At 43.1% G+C, this 19,097-nt stretch overlaps 1 protein-coding gene across 1 annotated transcript in view; it reads right to left on the minus strand.

The window, feature by feature from the left end:
• The window catches only part of FOSL2 (FOS like 2, AP-1 transcription factor subunit), a 29,747-nt gene extending 13,064 nt beyond the window's left edge, over positions 1-16,683 (minus strand). Inside the window, exons 1-2 of the mRNA XM_074288293.1 lie at positions 15,981-16,683; positions 3,332-3,583 (exon numbers count right to left, since the gene is read on the minus strand). Of these exons, the coding sequence (XP_074144394.1) occupies positions 3,332-3,583; positions 15,981-16,082 (354 nt within the window). The 5' untranslated portion in view covers positions 16,083-16,683. The remainder of the gene's footprint in view (positions 1-3,331; positions 3,584-15,980) is intronic.
• Between the last annotated feature and the right edge of the window lie 2,414 nt (positions 16,684-19,097).

Consider the following 19,097-nt stretch of genomic DNA (forward strand, 5'->3'; position numbering starts at 1 on the left):
AATCCAATTACAATTGATCAATGATGGACAGAATCAGCTACATCCAGAAAAGGAACACTGGGAAATGAGTGTAAACTGTGAGCTTTTTTGTTTGTTTGTTTTGTTTTGTTTCTCTTCCCAGATTATTTTTATCTTCCGAATACAATCCTTCCTTTGCAACAACAACAACAACAACAAAATTCGGTTCTGCACATATATATTGTACCTAGGATATACTATAACATATTTAATATGTATAGGAATGACTGCCATCTAGGAGAGGGGGTGGAGGGAAGGAGGGGAAAAACTCAGAACAGAAAACAGAAGGGAGTACAAGGGATAATGTTGTAAAAAAAAAAAAAAATTACCTATGCATATGTACTGTCAAAGAAAATGTTATAATTATAAAAATTAATAAAAAATAAAAAAATTTTAAAAAGTAATTAGCCATTTCCTTTTCCAGCTCATTTTACCAATGAGGAAACTGAGATAAACAGGATTAAGTGACTTAACACAGCTAGTAAGTATCTGAGGCCAGATTTGAATTCAGGAAAATTCACCTTCCTGACTCCTTGCATTCTAATCACTGCACTATCTAGCTGCTCTCTCCATAACTTGGTGCCTCAGGAGAATGCTGGTCTCTTGGGAGGAACAAGCTCTATAACTCCAACAATACTGAAACTATCAATGATAATGGCCTGGTGAACACTATTCCCTTCTCAATGAATGGACAGATTCGTAAGCTGCTCAAGATAAAGGACTGGAGCTGCTCCTCCTCTAAGAGGACTAATAGAGTGGGCCTCTCAAGAAGTACTGGTGAGCCAGGTGTGGATCACTGCCCTAGCCTGCTGATCCTCATGCCTGGAAGGAATCTTCACTTCATCTCTGCCTTAGGATCTCTTTCTTCCTTCAGGGTTTAGCTCAGATATCACCTCTTCTGTCCAGCCTTTCTGATCCCCGCCCTAGCTGGAGATGCATTTCTCTCTCCTTTCGCCCATCTTCCTCTCTCCTTCCCTCCCCCCCCCATCTCTCTTCTTCCATCTCCCTCTCCTTCCTAATTAATTTGTAATTACTTATTCAGGTATATGTTATTTTAGGTGGCTGAGCAGATAGAGTTCTGGGTCTGGAGTTAAGAAGACTGGAATTCCAATCCAGACTCAGACACCTACTATGTGATCCTGACCAGTCATTTAACCTTATTTGCTTTAATTCACTGGAGAAGAGAATAGTAAACTACCTAAGTATCTTTGCCAAGAAAACTCCATGGACAGTATGTTTAATGGGGTCATGAAGAGTAGAACTCAACTGAATGACTAAACAATAAAAATGTTATATTTCCCTCAAAGAATATAAGGTTCCTGAGCATAGCCACTGTTTCATTTCTGGCTTCATATCTCTAGTATCTAGCATCAACAAAACATTATCAGTGCTTAAGAAATATTTGTTGGAAAAGAATATTCCTCATAGTTGTATACTGCTTTTAAGTTGGCAAAGCATTTTAGGAGCAGCTAATTATCATGGTAAATAGAGTATGGGGCCTGGAGTCAGAAAGACTTGACACTAGCTGTGTGTTTCTTCTGTTTCCTCAACTTTAAAATGGGTATCATAACAGCACCTACCTCTCCCAGGATTGTTGTAAGCATCATAAAAGATATTTGTAAAGTACTTAGTCCAGTACCTAGCACGTAGCTATTGTTTGTCTTTGTTCTTGAAGAGGACTTGACACCAGGGAGGTGATGTCATGATATATAAATGAACTGGATTTAAGTGAGGGAGGCTTTTGCAAAGTCACCTGCCTCACTTTCCCCTCCTGAGACATCTGTGTCTAGTGGCCAGGTATAAGTCAAGATGGCTGAAGATGGCCCTGGACTAGCACATAGTAGACAATTAGTAAATGCTTGTTTCCTTATTTCCTTTTATATACGTTTTCTTACTTGGTCTTTACAATGACCCTGTGAGGTAGATGCTATTTTAGTCCCCTTTTAGAAATGAGAAAACTGGAGATAAAGAGACTGAGTTGCCTACAATCACATACAACTAATGGAAGGCAAGATTTGATTCTAAACCTATTGCAAAATCTAATACTATCCACTACACTATCCTACCTCTAGCATTAATTGAATTGAAAAGATTTTTTTCTTTGATCATAACATTATATCTTCAGAGTTAAAAGGTAAGTCAAAGACTAGCTAGTCCAAAGGCATCATTTTACAGATGGGGAAACTGAGACCCCTTGAGATTAAGTGGATTACTCAAAGGGTAGTAAATAGCAAATGTGAAATTTGAATCTAGATTCTCTATAGTCAGGATTCTCTATTATATTTTACTATTAGAAAATTCAGCAGTAGAAAAAGCACTGGGTGAGAAATCAGGGGAGCAAGGATCAAATCCCTATTCTAACACTACCTGTGTCTCATCAAGCAAGTCACTTCCCTCAGTGGACCCATAAAATTGCAGGGATTGAGACTAGATGACTTCTCAGTCCCCTTCCAGCCACAGTACCAGATCCAACTCTGGATCCTAGTAAACAATGTGTTACCCCCAACCTGTGCCTCCTTTTCCTTTGTAACATGGAAAACTTGATGCTAACCCCATTCATAAGGATATTTAGAAAGCAGCTCATAAAACTTCCTGACACACACTTTGAAAGTTCTATAAGAGCTCCATAAATGCTCAATAGAAACCATTTCCTGGATCCTCCAGGGGCGTGGAGATACCACAGGGCTTTGCCCTCCATATACCACCTCTGACAACGACAATCTGGGTGACTTGTGCAAGCAAATAATTTCCTCAGGCCTCAGTTTCTCCAACTGTAAAATTAATGGTTTGTGCCTCCTCTTTCACAAAGTATGATATTAAGGCTCCAGAGGCCATCTAATCTAATCCCTTGATTTTATAAATGAGAAATATAAAGCCCAGGAAGATTATCCAGGATGCCTCAAAAATAGAGTTTAAACCAAAGTCCTGTGCTTCCAGAGCTAGTGCTCTTTCCATTCTATCAAGGACACGACTGACAACTTCATAAGTATAAAGTGCTATTCTTCTGCCTCATATTCCAAGAAATTAAGATGCAATAATAATAATAACAATAATATCCAAATCTGTGGGTTTTGCTCTAATTTACAGACTAAGAAAGCACAGCTGGATTTGAAATGAAATGACTTGTTAACTGGATTAGCTAATAAATGTCAGAGGCTGGATTCAAACCCAAATTCTATAATAATTCTCCCTCCTGGGCAAGAACTTGCCAGTAAGGTGCGCCTCTCGCCGCCCCCTTCTCCAGCTCTGCAGAGAAATGCCAGCCCTGCCCCGATCTCCCACGAGCCCTCAAGGGTCATTTCCCAAGCCTTACCTGCTCATCTCTCCTTCTCCTGCCCACAGTGGTGCCGATGGTTTTGATGACCCCAGGCCTCGCCAGTGTCATGTGTCCTGGGACGGAGGCTAAGCCTGGCAGCGGGCTGTAGGGGTGTGAGCGGGTGTACGGATTGGACATGGAGGTGATGACTGTGGGCTGCACCATCCACTGGAGGTCCTGACTAGTGGTAATGGCATTGATAGTGGGGATGAAGGCACTGCCAGATCCTGGCATATCTACCCGGAATTTCTGAGGGAAACAAAAAAGAGACACACACAATGAATCGAAATGAAAAGCAAATCTGAGCAAAGGTAGCAAGCAGAAACAGCCAGAAGGAGGCCGGACCAAAGAGGGACCGGCCCAGAGGCTTCAGACAAAGTCTGCTGCACCCATGACGCAAAGGAATCCTTCCTGGGCACGAGTCTTTCCATTCCAGTTTGCAGCCCAACTATAGGAATGTGACAGAGAAGTAAGGCTGTCAACACATCCAAAGCTGACTTTTAAAATAGATGCAGCAGCCCATCAGTATGCACACAACCAGGCACTCTCTGCACCTCACCCATGCAAGCTGTCGTGGTATTCAGCAGAAGGGCCTCCTGCCTGGGTGTTCAGAGTCTTGGGATTCACAGCTGTCAATCACTCCTTAGGTGCATCCATCCAATCTATCCATGCATCTCTCTCTCCATCCTTCTAGGGGTTATTTGGGAGAGTCTTTTACTGAGACTTCATAGGTATAAAATGTTCTTTGTCTCCTATCTCATCTCCAAGAAATGCAGTCGACAATAAAAAATTCAAATCTGTGATTTCATCAGTGTAGGAAACTCCCAGTGTGGGAAAAATCTTTCTATTGATACAAACTGGCAATTTATAGTCTTAGAATGGGGGTTTTGAAAGAAGTACAAATTCATTATTCCAGAATGTTTAGAAGAGTACTTTTTGTCTCTATCCTACCCCTGCCATATCACATTGTAAAGCTTTTTTTGTGTATAGTATACTTTATGAAGAAATCTATTTTTAAAATAAGGGAAACAACATAGGTCCCGATTACAGGAAAAATTCAACAACCTTCAGAGATACAGCTGGAAAAGGAGAAATTACAGTATCATAGAATTTAGAAGCAGAAGTGGTCTTAGAACCCTGGTATCTTCTAGTCAGGGAGCAGAGGCCCAGAGTCCTGAAGTTTCTAGCCTTTAGAGATGAAGAATAAGCAGAAAACCACACGCTCCTAGGGTTTCCACCGAAATCTCTGTGTATTTCTAACCTATAGAATCTCTAACAATAGAAGTTAGCTTGAAGGAGGAAGAAATTATTTCACCTTTGCCAGTGTCCTCCATATACAACACACTACCATGAATATAGTAAGTACATAATAAATACTCATTGATTGACCAATTCATCTGGGAGATAAACAAAATATAACACACCTACAATCTGACATCCTGCTCTGTCATTATATCAGCTTATTCTGGCAACTAGCCTGACGCTACCAAAGATCTTCATAGCATTCTTGGGTTGGATTAAGACAGCCCACAACTTAGAAATATCGATTCTTTTCAGGACTCAATAATTCACTGGTGACCATGGCATCCTTGAGAGACAGAGACAGAGTCACAGAGAGAGACAGAGAGAAACAAAGAGAAAGAGACAGAGAAAGGAGAGACAGAGAGAAGGAAAGAGAGAAAATAAGAGAGAGAGAGAAAGAGACACAGAGAGCGAGTGAGCATGGTATGGCCAGAGGTAACAGAATCACCTACCACTACAACTCCTCTCATAGATGCCGTAAAAATCATCTATCAACTCTTCTTTGGTTCCTTCAGTGGAAATGGAGATCTTGGAGATAGCAAGTGGGGACAGAATGTTTTCATTTTAAAATAAGGAGCTATAAGGCTTAAAGAATGCTAACCTTGAGGCAGCTAGTGACATAGCAGACACAGGGATGCTGAACTCAGGAAGACAAGGGTCTAAATCCTGCCTTAGTGAAGATAACCAATGTGATTTAGAGGAAAGAGCAATGGCCTTGGAGTCAGAGAACCTCTGTGCAAATCTTCCTGTGCTACTTGCTACCTTGGGCAAGCCATTTAACTATCCTTCTATCTCCATAGACAACTAGATGTCTTTGAGTAGAATGTGGTTGTTCCAAGGACCCCCTCTTTTAGCATTCTATAAAAAATACTGCCCCTATGATGGATTTTGAATTGTACTTTCAAGGGCAACAATGACAAGGTTTGAGATGACTTATTCAGTTATCTATATTGTCTACTAAATGCTAGACACCAGGTTTTCAAACTAAAAATGAAACAGTTCCTGTCTTCAAGGAGCTTACATAATGCATATAGAGCTAAATATAAATGTGCAAAATATGTTCAAAATGAACAAAGTTTCAAACAACAGGGAAGGCACCAATCACTGAGGAAATCAAGGACTACATGTAGGGGATGACACAAGCTGAATCTGGAAGGGATCTGCCTGGAAAGAAGGAAAAGAAAGGGCAGGAAGCCAAGTGCATATTATGCTCCACTGAGAGAACAGCTAAGCCAGTGGGGAGAGGTCATGTTTGGAGGGAATAAGTGAGTGAGTCTATGTGTATATGGATGTGTGTGACTGTGTTCAACTTAGAGCACTCACAGTTCTACCCTTCTTAGGCTCATAGGAGCTGAAAGGAACCCCAGAAGTCATTTCCTCTAACCCTTTCAATTTACAGAAGATGAAGAAATTGAGGTTCAGAGGAGACTTGCCCAAAATTGCATCAATAGTCATTTGTGTTATTATGTCACAAAGCAAACAACTCTTGGGAAAACTGCTTTCAGTCTTTCTCCTTCTGAAGGAAATACCCCAAATTTACATTCTATTTCTCTACTTTTAACTGAATGTTCTTAGAGTCCAGAGTAAGCACAAAAATCTTGGTTTGGAGTCCTCCGGAGATAAGTGGTTCTATAATTTGATCTGAGCCCTCTTGAGCTCAGAGGAACAATAAGTTTTGAGGAATGCAAAGTGTACTCCACTTTCTTATGAAGGGAACTCCCAGGTCCAAATATTGAACTCCTGGAAAAAAACAGAGATTGGACAACAGAGGCAAAAGGCCCCCAAGAAAAGCTTGGCTAAACTTGCTGCTGGCACTTTAGTTTGCTTTGTAGACAGCAGGTCTACTAAATGTATTCCAGAGATCTCGTTCGCCAGATTCCTTACAGCAATTGGTCCTGTCTAGACAAAACAAGCCAGCAGTAAAAACAAGGTTGTAGGTAATGAGGGCCTCTGAAATGCTTGTATACCTTGTTTCAGACAGGAGGTAAATCCATCTGGATAACACCCTGGCACAGAATTGCAAGAAAAGCCATGTCCTATCCCCAGAGGGGTCTGGGGCCCTGATAAAGAATGCTTTTGTCTCTAAGGAGCCTTTCTGGGAGACGCACAAAAGTCTAAATTAGATCTGGCAGATGTGCCATGTCCCAGCTCTGAAAGCATTATTCAGGAAGTTACAATAATGCAGGAGACAAGTGGTGAGATTGGCAGTTTGTGGTCCCTGAAATGATCCTGGCATCCCTCTGTGCAAACATGACCCTAGAATTAGGTCAATAATGTCACACTAAGAATAAATCATGCATCCCCCAAAACAGAACACTTAAGGAAGGCTCCTGGTCCTTCACATTCAATATTCATAAAAAGCATTTATTAAATTCCCTCCATGTACCAAGGCACTGTGCCTTGTACACTAACGGGAAATGCTATAGTGGGAAAGGAACCTAAAGTAAAACCTGAATGAATAGACTAGTGGAATTGACAAGAGCATATACTAAGTGCTGCAACTAGAAATGCAGAAGGATCTTATTTTTGTCTTTGTACTATCAGTGGTTAGCACATCAGAGGCACTTAATAAATGTTTATTGAATTGAGATGATTTCAGCTGAACTGGTTTCTGGGGATGCCTTCGACCACATGGAGACCCTCCTTTGGACAGACCTGGGGATGCCAGGGAATTCTAATGTGCCATTTGTGCCCAGACATGTGCCATTGTCCAGCTCAAAGATTAAATCATTTGCAACAATCAGTCAATAAACACATTAAGTACCTACTATGTTTTGGGCACTGTGTGAAGTGCTATACACAAGGCACCATACCCCTGGGATACCCTGGCAGTTTCCAGGTGGGTTAGAAGTCTCAGAAAAAGATAAGGGAGTATCTATTGAGGACCTGTGAAATTTTGGAGAAACTATATCCCCAGAATCAAGAAAGAAATAAAGAAAAACCAAGCTTTTGTGTACCCCAAAGGCCATGTTGTCCTGGTTCCTTTCCCTAAGTTTCTTAAGATTTCAGACTAAATGAAGGAAATTAAAGCATTCATTGGTCAAAAGCCCCATTCCCGCTGTTTCATCTTCAGGCTCCAGAGGCCTTAATAAACTCCTAGGTAGACCAGTATCCAAAAGACATCCTGGCAGGGTGTTGGCTGAAAATACTGGGCTCAGACCCACCTCCACCTCCACCCAAACCGCGTATGGAAATGACATCACTGGGCCTATTGTCAGCAGCTGAGGATGTACAGTAAAGCAACCAGACAGGTCACTGCAGTCCAAAAGATGAAGAGCAAGTCTGAGCCTTGGGGAAAGCTATGTTTCTGAGAACACACACTACTTACTACCTTGGATTCAGACATGGATATTTGTATCTCGCTCTTTCTCTGTCTCCCCACCCCCAGCCCTCTTTGTCCCTCTTTCTGTCTCTGTCTGTCTGTCCGTCTCTTCCTCCCCCCACCACAACCACAGGAAGTCAGACTTGATAGCTGTCTCTAAGTATCTGAAGGACTGTCATGTGAAAGAGATTAGATTTGTCCAGTCTGAAAGAACTTCCTAACAATTAGAGCTGTCTTCCAGTGTGCTTCCAGGTGACTACAAAGCCTTTAGGAAGAAGCTGAATGAGTACTTGGACTCCTGATCAGCTATGGATTGGACTTCTGAGTTCCTTCCCAATTAGGGAGACTGAGGAATTCTAAGATCTGGAATCCAGTATCTCAGTAGTCAATTTAATTCCAAATTCTGAGTTTGCTTTAAACAGTGAATGCCTTTAACATCTTATTTAAGTATTGACAAAGGATTAGAATTTGATATTCTATTTGAAATAAACAAATGATCTATTTCAGATAAAGTCATCTGAGCTGGTCAAAAAAGGCACCAGAAATGGAAATCCAAGGCAGCCGATCTTGTTCCAACCCCATTTTTTTGGGCATTTCATAATTGGAATAGCATTCTTTCAAATAGGATTCTGAAATTGGGGTTGTGGAGTCTTTTAAAAAATTTAAAAATTTAAAAAATTTTCTACTTTTATATAATTGATTTCCTTTGTACTCATATGTACTTCATTTTATGTACTTAAACATTGCTCTGAAGAGTCCATAGGTTTCATCAGATTGCCAACACGCATCTCCCCTCCCCCACCAAGAAAAAAAAAAATAAAGGGAAAAAAAAGTCAGAAATCCCTGGATCATAAACTTATAAATTTGGAGCTAAATGACCTCCAGAAGAGGATATAAATCTGAGTGAGTAGCAGACTTCTTCCCATTAATGCCATGATGTCCCTGAGTGTTTTCTTAGCAAAGCTCCCAGTCTCCTCCTGATATTACAGGGTTAGGTAGTGTTTCCTCTCCCACAGATCCTTCTCCGGCTCCCTAAGGTGGTCAGAACAAACTTCTTCTATCTTCATGGAAGATGAATGAGGTAAGATAAGTATAAGGTTCTGAAGGATAAGGAGGAATTTCTCAGATATCTTTTCATTTTCCTTGCTTTGTTAAAAACAAAAAGTCCTTGAAAAAGTTCTGGGTAAATCTAGATCCAAATGTTTTCTAGTTATCTTTTTTTCCCTCAGATGACAAATTATACATAATAGATAGATGAAATTCTGTCCATTCATCCCTGACAGAATAAAAGCCGCTTGAGGACAGGGACTATTTGATTTTTTTTCTCTGAGTCCCTAGCAGTTAGCACAATAGTCAGCATATGTTATTTGATAAAGGCTTATTGATTGAATGATTGGAATGCCCTACCCTATATTCAATCCTCCATTGGATTTTCATCTATCTGAAGAACTTCCATTCATCTCACAGGGAAGTATATTTTGTCTCAAACCAATCTCTTTTCCTAGATGGAACATAAGCTTCGTGAGACAGAGACTGTTTGATTTTTGTCTTTGAATCCCAGGTATCTAGTACAGTGCCTGACACATAGCAGGTACTTTATTAAATTTATATTAAATAAAATTGAACTACATTATCCTACTTAACAATTATTAAATTGAACTACATTATCCTACTTAACAATTAACAAGCAAACCCTCTGATCTTAGGAAAAGCTATTCCATCTTTCTTCTGAAATTTCTAAAATTGAAATATGTGGACTTTAAATATTTTCTACTGCAATATAATTGATTTCCTTTGTACTCTTTGCCATCTTGGAAAGGCATGGAAAAAAAGGGGAGGGGGAATCTGCAATAATTTAAAATTATAAAAGCATGAATGAATCTGGATGTTGGAAGAGATAAGGCACATCTAATCCAATCCCTTCATTTTACAGATCAAGAAACTGAGGCTTAGAAAAGTGAATTAATTTGCTCAAGGTCACACAAATAGTAGCAAGCTGCAGAATTGGGATTTGAATCTAGGTCTTTGCCTCCTTCCTGGATACAAGAATTTGTGAGTTACTTCTTCCTGGGACCCAGAGACAAAAATAAAATTGTCTCTGTCCTCAAGCAGCTTTTATTCTGTCAGGATGAATGGATAGATTTTGTCTATTTGCTCTGTGTAATTTGCCAATTGAGGGAAAGAAAGGTAACATTTAAGTAGATTTACCCAGAACTTTTTTTGTAGACTTTATTTTTAACAAAGCAAAAAAATGAAAAGATACCTGAGGAATTCTGGGTGACATATTTAGTGGCAAGTTAATTCCATGCATAGCTATCAGAATGAAAGATCATAGCATCATTGACTTAAGAATTGTCAGGTAGCTAGCAAGTCATCCAATCAACTCCTTCATTTGACATATGAAGAAACAAAGTGAGGGGAAGTTGCCCCAAATTACACTCATATTATTTCCATTATATTCCACTTTTCTATCACCATTTGAGGAGACTAAGAAATTATTTGATGTTTAAAAAAAGAAAGGAGGATACTAATATTAGGCCTAAACCTAGGAACCACTAGTTTTTGAGTAAGTTTAATGATCATTGTGATGATGTGCAAATTCCTTCTTTCAGGGTTCCTTCTTCCTAAAGATTCTGTAAAAAGAAAACCATAGGAAGATGCTTTGGATAGAGGTCTTTCTAAAAACAAAACCTAGTATTGAGTGATTAAACTCCCTATCATTTAGAGAAGGCACTGAGCTTGGGCGAGGGCAGGGCTGAGACTATATTCTCTACTCAAATCAAATCAACAAGCATTCAAGTAAGCATCCACTCTGTGTCACTGATCCTAAAACAGTTCCATTTTTAACTGATAAATATCCATCTTTTCTTCTTTTTTGAGCATAGTGGCAAATCCTGCCACGTTGTATGTAGGTCTGGCAAACAGCAGGGAGGACCAAGAAAATCTGTATACTGTATTTTTTCTCTCCAAACCCAACAAATTAAAATTGCTACTAAGTCAAAGGAGTATGGGGTTACCGAATGGATGGTTACTGCCATCACACACAAAATGTATGTGGCAAGATTATCAAGACAAGCATGTTAGGTACCATCTATATCCAAGTCCTGTGAAGAGAGGGAAGGCGCAAAACAGAGATAAATAACATACAGCACCTCCCCTTTAGGAGCTAACATTCCACTAGAATTAGCATGTACACATGCAAATGAGCACTGCCTTTTAAAGTGGGATGGTTGACTTAGAGTTGAACAGTATCTTAGAGGTCAATTAGTCCAAATCCCACATTTTAACAAACCAGGAAACTGAGACCCAGAGAAATTAAAGGTGGCTAAGGGTACACATGTATTAAGTGATAAAGCCGGGATTTGAACCCAAGTTCCTCTGACCCCAAACCTAGAGCCCTTTCCATTAGAAGAGGCTATCTCCTAAAGAAAATATACATTTACCTCCACAACATTACTACTTCTTTGGTCTATCATTTTTCTAGCCGAAGTTCCGTTTTTGACAAGAGACTGTTATATCTTGAAAATTCTCCTTCTTCACCAGCTTCCAAAGGCTGGAGACCATAATCAAAGATAAAATCCACCCTCAGAGGCTAAGGATTGACTGCTGCTCCCCTTCTCCTGCACTCCCCCTACTCCATCCCATGGAGATCATCCAAAAGAAGGCTCTGCATGTTACATGAAACAAGACGGCATCAGTAGACTAAGAGTACCGCCTCCCCAAAAGGACTACTCTGGCAATCACACCAGGACGTCAAAGCTCTGAACTGCCACGTAGAGAAGCGATCTCCTTGCTTTACAATCATGCGTCTTATACCAGTAAGATGGTGTTCAACAGGAGGGAAGTCAAGTAATGAAAAATAATTAGGATTTCCGTCTGGAAGCCCGAAACCTCACTCATCCATTTCTAGACAGTTACATTTATCTTCTGAGAGGAGTGGGAGGGGGGGAACCAAGTCATATTGATAAAAGTAAATATGATTCCCACCAAGAATCAACAGGAACAGCCCCAATCCCTTGGATAACATTGTTATCATGTCCTGATTTATAACATCTTTCTGATCAAAGCCCAAACAATGCACCTCCATCATCAAATTCATGGGGGGGGGGAAATTTCTATGTTCCTATTTAAGTGTCATTAGGAGAGTAACCAAGGAAAATGAATAACAGCACCCATATACATTTTGGTAACCCAAAAGAGAAAACCATCCCTGCTCCAACCAGGTGCATTCAAACTAATGAATACCTTTTTCATTAGGAGATACAGTTCAAACAGAAAACAGTTTCCCAATTAAGGACAGATTAAGCATATTGGTATTTATCTCCCTCTAAAAAGCAGACCACAAGAAAGACTAAAAGTCAACTTAAAGATTGGGATTCCAAGGAAGACAATTCTGGGGACATTCTTAAGAGTGCCCCCTAGGGGGCACTCAAGAAGTACGGCTGGAGATGTCTTGGGAATCTCAGTCATTTCTGGTAAAGTTGTTTGAACTTAGGAATGTCCCAGCCTGGTACTGTTGGTAAAGTTCACTCCCAGAGAATATTGTGTGTGTGCGTGCAAGCATGGGCTGGGGAGGCTGAGGGGGAGGAGGAAAAGGGTAGGAGACTGATTCTAGTATTCCTTGATAGAAAAACAGAATTATAGTGCCCTTGATTTATTATCTCAGGTTATCTGAGAAATGGTCAACCTTGGAAAAGTTCTGGCTTTTTGTTTTTGTTGTCTTTTATGTGTGTGTGTTTTAATAAAGAGGGGCCCAGCTGATGAAAACAAGTTATGAAATAACCTATGTTTGTGTAACTGGCTAGATTGCGTAATGCTCCCTCCCAGAGACCGTAAGTGTTGAGAAGAGAGGCAGAGAAGGCATACAGATCTGGGAGGTGTTTTCCTAGGAAAGGGAGGAAGAAGAAGAAGAAGAAAAAAAATCCCCTAAAATGTATATATAAAGAAAACTTGGGGAGTGGGGAGAGAGACAAAGAATCACAGACAAACAATTTTGGGAATAAAACCATGAACTGGAGCAGGAAATATTTTTCATGCTTCAAGTTCCAGCCACATTCAAGACTAAAAGCTTTTTTAAAAAAAAGTTCTCTGGAAAAAAATGTCACTCTGCCGCATGGTCCTGTGCTAAGTCAGCCTAAGCCCTTTGAAGGAGATGGGTGGAAAAAGATTGCTGTTTTGTTAAGGCAAAATGTTTGTGCTACCAGGAAGGTTTGATCTCCAAGAAGCAAGGGACTAGGAAAATGTGGCTGGGGGCGGGAGGAGAATAAATTGGAAAGGAACCACCCAATTCAGTTGATCTGGTCTGTTGAGACTTCTATAAAGGGGGCAGTTGTCCATCCTCTTCCCACCATTCATGTCCCAGACTAAAGGAAACCAGGGGAAATAAAGTGATGGCGGGCTCTCTGGCCTACAGTCATTTGCCTTGAGCCTTGCCAGCCTGTGTCTCTGAAAGGGCCCTAGCACCTACTTGTGAAATAACTAAGGCCAGCCCAACAACCACTCCCTACCTTCAATACAGTTTTGCACAGAAGCTACAACCATGATGGAAAAAACCCGAATGACCAAACCAAAAATAAAAAAAATTTAAAAGGAAAAAGAAAGAACATACAAATCCTCCAGAACTATAAAAGGAGAGGGTGGCTCCAGAGCTTGTCTAATGCCCGAATTACCTTGAAAATCTCTCTAGTTTGAAAGGCGCCTCAGACTTCGGATGGCTGAGCAAAACTGGCAGGCCATATGAGAGAAGCAGTATACCAGGTTATTATCAATTGCAAAACCTTCATGTGTTACAGCATGCTAGGAATTAGCCAACACTTGCTTGCTGTTTAGCTAATGAGTCTCCATTATGCTCGGCTGGAGTCATTTCTCTTCCTCCTTCCTATTGCTGTTTCCCTGTTGCATTCTGATCCACAATAGGGCATTGCTTCAATTAATATTGTGGGCTCCAAGGCCTCAGTGACACACATTAACCAACTGGGAACAATTCTTTAACTGCCCCAACTTCTTATCCCATCCCAACTAGATCAGAAATAAGTTTCAGCAAAGTGATTGTAATACTGAAAATGACTGTTTCCCACTCAAATGACAATAAAAGCAGATAGATGAGAAATGAGGAAAAGTCAAATGGATAGGATTCCAAGGTGGTCTGCTCTAGAGCTGAGTGAATTTAAGATTGAGGGGAGAGGAGGGAAGGCAGAGAGAACAAATGATTAGTCTAGAAGCAGAAATAGGTGTGAAATCAATGGCTCCTTTTTGACAAGGATATAAACCTATGTAGCTTTTCCCAGTGAAATCTGTTTAATTCTATTGGACTTAAGTAAGAAAATTGAGTGCTCACATTCAGAATACTATACAATCTAGGGAAGGAATGTGAGGGGAGGGGGGTATTGGCTGTTGTTTTGAAAAGAGGAAAAGTAGAATTAGAGATCTAAGGATGGGTCTCCTAAGGAGTGGAATGTTGCTAATTCTGAATATCATTTTGTAATAAAATATTCTTTCACAGGAATAAAAAAAAAAAATGTGTTTCCACTCTTCTCCTCCAAATCCAAGATAGAGTTCTCTCAACCTTCTTTCTGAATTGTTTTCTACAACTCCTTCCGAATAGATAGATAGATCTCAAATCAGAAAGTGGTTTGGATGGCAACTTCTGACCTGTAGCAACTCTTCGGAAACATATGTAAACCCAGGGAAGTAGAGGCTACTCTGAATTTTGGTGGGCCTTTTGAGTTAACGCAATACATAAAACAAGCCCATACATGTAAAGGTCTGTGAGAAGATGATAATACTCCATGGGCCCCCTCACCACCACTATCTTTCTGGTTTTTATAGGCAAGCACAGCTCCATATACACAATTGTTCTGATTTCAAACCAGTTGAACTACTTTAAAAAATATACCGACTTGCTTTTTCAGCTCCAAGTACCACCCAAAAACCAGAGAGCACTCTGCCACAACAGCTCCTTTCCCCTACTTTTTTCTTCATTGTCTCTCTTCAATAAAGCTTTGTTGCACACAAAAAGGTCCACTTAGAGGTCTTTTCTGGAAAGAAGTCTCTACAGAGGAGGTGAGAAGTGAGAGAGGCTGAAGGTGAGAGTGGACCCCTCCAAAGGTGGGCAGGTAGGGACTGAATCCCTTTGGCAAAAACTGCTTTAGGGAACGGCTAGTTAGCAGAGGATGGGTCAGACTTTGATGATGAGCCTTTCACTCCTGCCATGCCCTGGACCTCTAACCATTTACCCTCACTCACCTAGGCATATAACCTAATAGAACCCCATCTCAAAAGCTAAAAGGAGTCCATCCGGGTTATCTAGTTCCATCTTTTCATTCAGATGTAAATCTGAAAACAAGACCCAGAATAGTAAAGTTACCTGTCCCATGCCACAAAAACACAAAGTGCAACGTGGGATTTGAACCCAGCTCCCAATCCCCACTCTTTCCTCTATAGTATAGTGCTCCCCAACTAGAGGTAGTTCAGAGAATATTCCGACCCTCTCTCGTCAGAAGGTCTCTCTACAGTACGGTGAATGGGAGGGGAGGGTATCAAAGATTTCATACCATGGGTATCAAGCAATGGCTTCTGGGGAAAGTGGATGTTTTCCAGCCTTTCCTGTCCATCTATGGGGATTCTGGGGGCAACGGAAGAAGAAAACGCCAAGAAGCCAGCAAGCTAGCCCTGAGATAACTACATTTTATGTAAAGGTCTTGGAGAAGCATACAATTCCATGAGGAAAGAGTTGGGATGAGGGAGTAGGTGGGAAGTCATTGTCAGCATTTCACACTACGAGCTCCCTCTATTTTCACAGTGGGGGTGGGGGGGAGGCAAGGAGGTAGGAAAGGTTCGAATAAACGAGACCCTGAGCAACGCTTTCGGTTGCGGTTCTTTGCCCAAAGACAAAAAAGAAAGGTAGTTAAAAAAAAAAAAAAAAAAAAAGGCTTTCTGGGAGAGGGAAGGGAGGGAAAGAGGAAAAGAAAGGTCTCGATCCCCGCCAGGTGCATTCAGGAAGCCAGCAAGTGTCCTGCTTACCTGCTGGCCGCCGCCGCCGCTGGAATAAGACTCGGCGTGCGCTGGAGAGCCGCTGCTGCCCCGGGACGAGGTGTCAAAGTTCCCGGGATAATCCTGGTACATGATCCGCGGTGGGAGCCCGAGAGGAAACAGGGTGTTTGTGTTCCCCCACCCTCTTCTTCCTCCTCCTCCTCCTTCTCCTCCTCCCCGCCTCGCACTTGCTGGAGCGCTCTAGCCCCTGACGATCTCCTCTCCCGGTAGTCTCGGTATTTTTAAACCCTTCCCACCCCCCACCCCCAGGCCGAGTGCTTCCAAACGCTCCCGGGGGGGGGACGAAGAGGCGAGTAGTCGGCTGCGCTGAGTCCCGGACTGGCGCGCTCAGAACTTCTGCCCGGCACCAGCTGGCCGCCTGGCCTTTCTCTCTCTCTCTCTCTCCCCAAAGTCCGACCCTCCCTTCGGGCCCTCCCACTCGCCCTCCCCCTCTCAACCCGAGAGCGGGCAGTTGGGGGCGGGGGGAACCTGGAACCTAGTGGAAGGGGAACGGAATCGATGTCCGCAAAGAAAAATGGGGCAGGGAGAATAAAGAGAAAAAAATAAGCCTAGACAACAAACTAGTGAGCCCCGCCAGTGGGAGTCAAAGACATTCAGCAAAAAAGGTTCGCTTTTAAGAAACTTCTGCGGCTATTTCCTCCTTTTAAAAAAAAAAAAAAAAAAAAAAAAAAAGGTTGAGAATAAACTTCCTGTGGATCGGATAGCCGCCGGAGTTTCAGTCGCTCGGACACTTGACAAAAAGATAATAATCTGAAAAAAAAATGCTTTGAAAAACAAAAAGCCCAAAACCAAAAACCTTCCCCACTCGCCCGAAGGATCCCCTCGAACTCCACCCAAAAGGAGGGAAAATCTTTTTCCTTTGAATGGACACCGAGCAAAGCCTGGTCCCTCCTGCCGGAGTCCTCCCGGCTGCGGAGTGTCAAGCTCAAGAAAGAGCGAGCGGAGCCCTCCTGCCTTTGAGAGTAGAGCTGCGCTCTCCTGTAATTAGGGATCCTGACACTGGTTTCCCTGCCCTGTCTCCGGCACGCGAGAGGTGGCGGTGGGGCTCTTTTTTTCTCTCTCTCCCTCTTCTTTTCTGTCTTTCTCTTTCCTGGTTGCAACTGCAATTCCCCCTCCCCGCCTCGCCCTCTCCCCGTCTCGATGGGTCTCTCTTTCTCTCTTTAGCTCTCTCCCGATGGAGCGCTCCGAGCCCCAGAGCTCTGCCTGCCTGGGATGACTCAGTGCAATGGCATTAGTTCAACTCCACACTCTTTATTATCCAGCCCCTTGTACCATGTGGATCTTTCACTCACGTCAACCCCAGCTCACCAAACCCCACCTTGCGGGGTGGAGCGGGAGGGTAGGGGAAGGGAGGGGAAGAAAGGGGAGGGAGGAAGAGAGAGGAGGAAGAAAGAAGAGGCTTCTTTCTCTCTATCCCTTCCTCAGCTAAAGGGCACTTGACACCAGTCCGACACCTTGGAATGAGGAAAGAAGGAAAGAGATGGCGGGGGGCGCAGAGGCTGGGGAAAGGGGCTGAAAGGGGGACAGGGCACGCCCCGAGCGGGAGCTTCTCTCTCCCCCTCCTGAAGTGGAACGCACCGGAGTGGATTTCTGGCACTTCTCCCCACCCCCACCCTCACCCCCCCCCTTCTCCCCCCCGTGCTCGCTTTGGTCTGTTCCATTGGCGCACTTTGCCAAAGATGGTCATTTGCGTTGCAGGACGTGAGTGCGGGTTTCCTTGGTTAGGGTGACGTGGTGGGAGAGGGATTCCCTCGCTCCCTAGCTTAAAGAGGCTTCAGAACTCCACTTAAAGGGGAACAGGGGCGGGAGAGCAGAGAGAGGGGCCTCGTCGGGCCAGGTTTCGGCTTAGCCTTTCTATTCTTTTCTTGTTTTAATTACAGTGACAAAGGACACTTAGGGAACGTTGTGAGGCGCGGCCGAGGGATCTGCCTGGTGCCTGGCTGCCTGCCGTGCTCAGGGACACTGAGAGGTGGAGGTCCAAAGACCAAAGCCTGGTGCAGCCCTGGGTGGGGCCGGAGACTGGCTCACGCTGGCGCTCCCGGAGCGCTGTACTTGGCCCCGGAGAAACGCCGTAGAGTCCGGTTGCCGGGTTGAGTGAAGCCAGCTGCTTGCAGCTGGATTGATTGCTTCCTAGGATCCTCAAAGACGGAATGAATGGTTCTAATGACATCCCTGTTGCTTCCGTGCAGCACTATTAGAACGCTTCTGTTACGTGTTAATAATACGTCATAAGCAAATCCCAAACTATAATTGATGGGGGGGGGAGTAAAAGGAGGGGTCACGTCCTCATCTCTCTTCTCCAACCAGCTAGATGGTGGGAGCCCGGGCTCCGGCCAAAGTTCTCGCCCATCCCTGGGCCTGAAAGCTGTGGTTCGGTGGAAAGCGAACGTTTCTAGTCAGCATCTCAGTTATTCGAATCCCAGACCTGCCGCTGATTGGTTGTGTGGCCTTGGACGTGTCCTGTCACTTTTTCCCCCATTTAAAGTCTCTTTCATTCCGTGATCAAGTGGGGTAGTTGGAAAGGCTCAGCACGGCGCCTGGCACATAATAGATTCCCTAGTTTGTGACTGTCTTTTCGTCATTATGTTTCTTTATTTGTGCAAGGTGTACGGTGGGGGAGGAGACTGACTTCACAAAGCTGGGGCCCTGGAGCTCCGGGTCCCAAGCATTCTCTAAAACGCCGGGTCGGGGACATTTAAGCCTTTCCCCAGCCGCGGAAACCGAGGAATGCGGCCCTGCGCTCTCCTAGGGCTGTTGTTTACATTTCTAACGCACATTTAGTCCCTACCGAGGCCAGCTTGGGGCGGGCCCGGCTGTGTCTCTGCCCCTGACCCAGCCAGCTCGGAGAGAGTGCTTCTTTTCCCCTCCTACCCAACCTAGCGTACGCTCGGAAGGAGGCGATCCAGATCTCGGAGCTTGCAGGGGGAGGAGGAGGAGAGATGTCAGCGACAGTGGAAACAAAGGTTTAGGGGTTTGCTCGTGTTTTGTTTCTTCTTGTGTTTGGTTTGGCTTTTTGGCCTCGCTGGCTTATTTATTTATGTAACTTTCCCAGAAGGATGAGTAAATGCAGATCTTTGACGCAAAACG

This window comes from Sminthopsis crassicaudata, chromosome 2 (assembly GCF_048593235.1).
Source record: "Sminthopsis crassicaudata isolate SCR6 chromosome 2, ASM4859323v1, whole genome shotgun sequence".
NCBI lineage: Eukaryota > Metazoa > Chordata > Mammalia > Dasyuromorphia > Dasyuridae > Sminthopsis > Sminthopsis crassicaudata.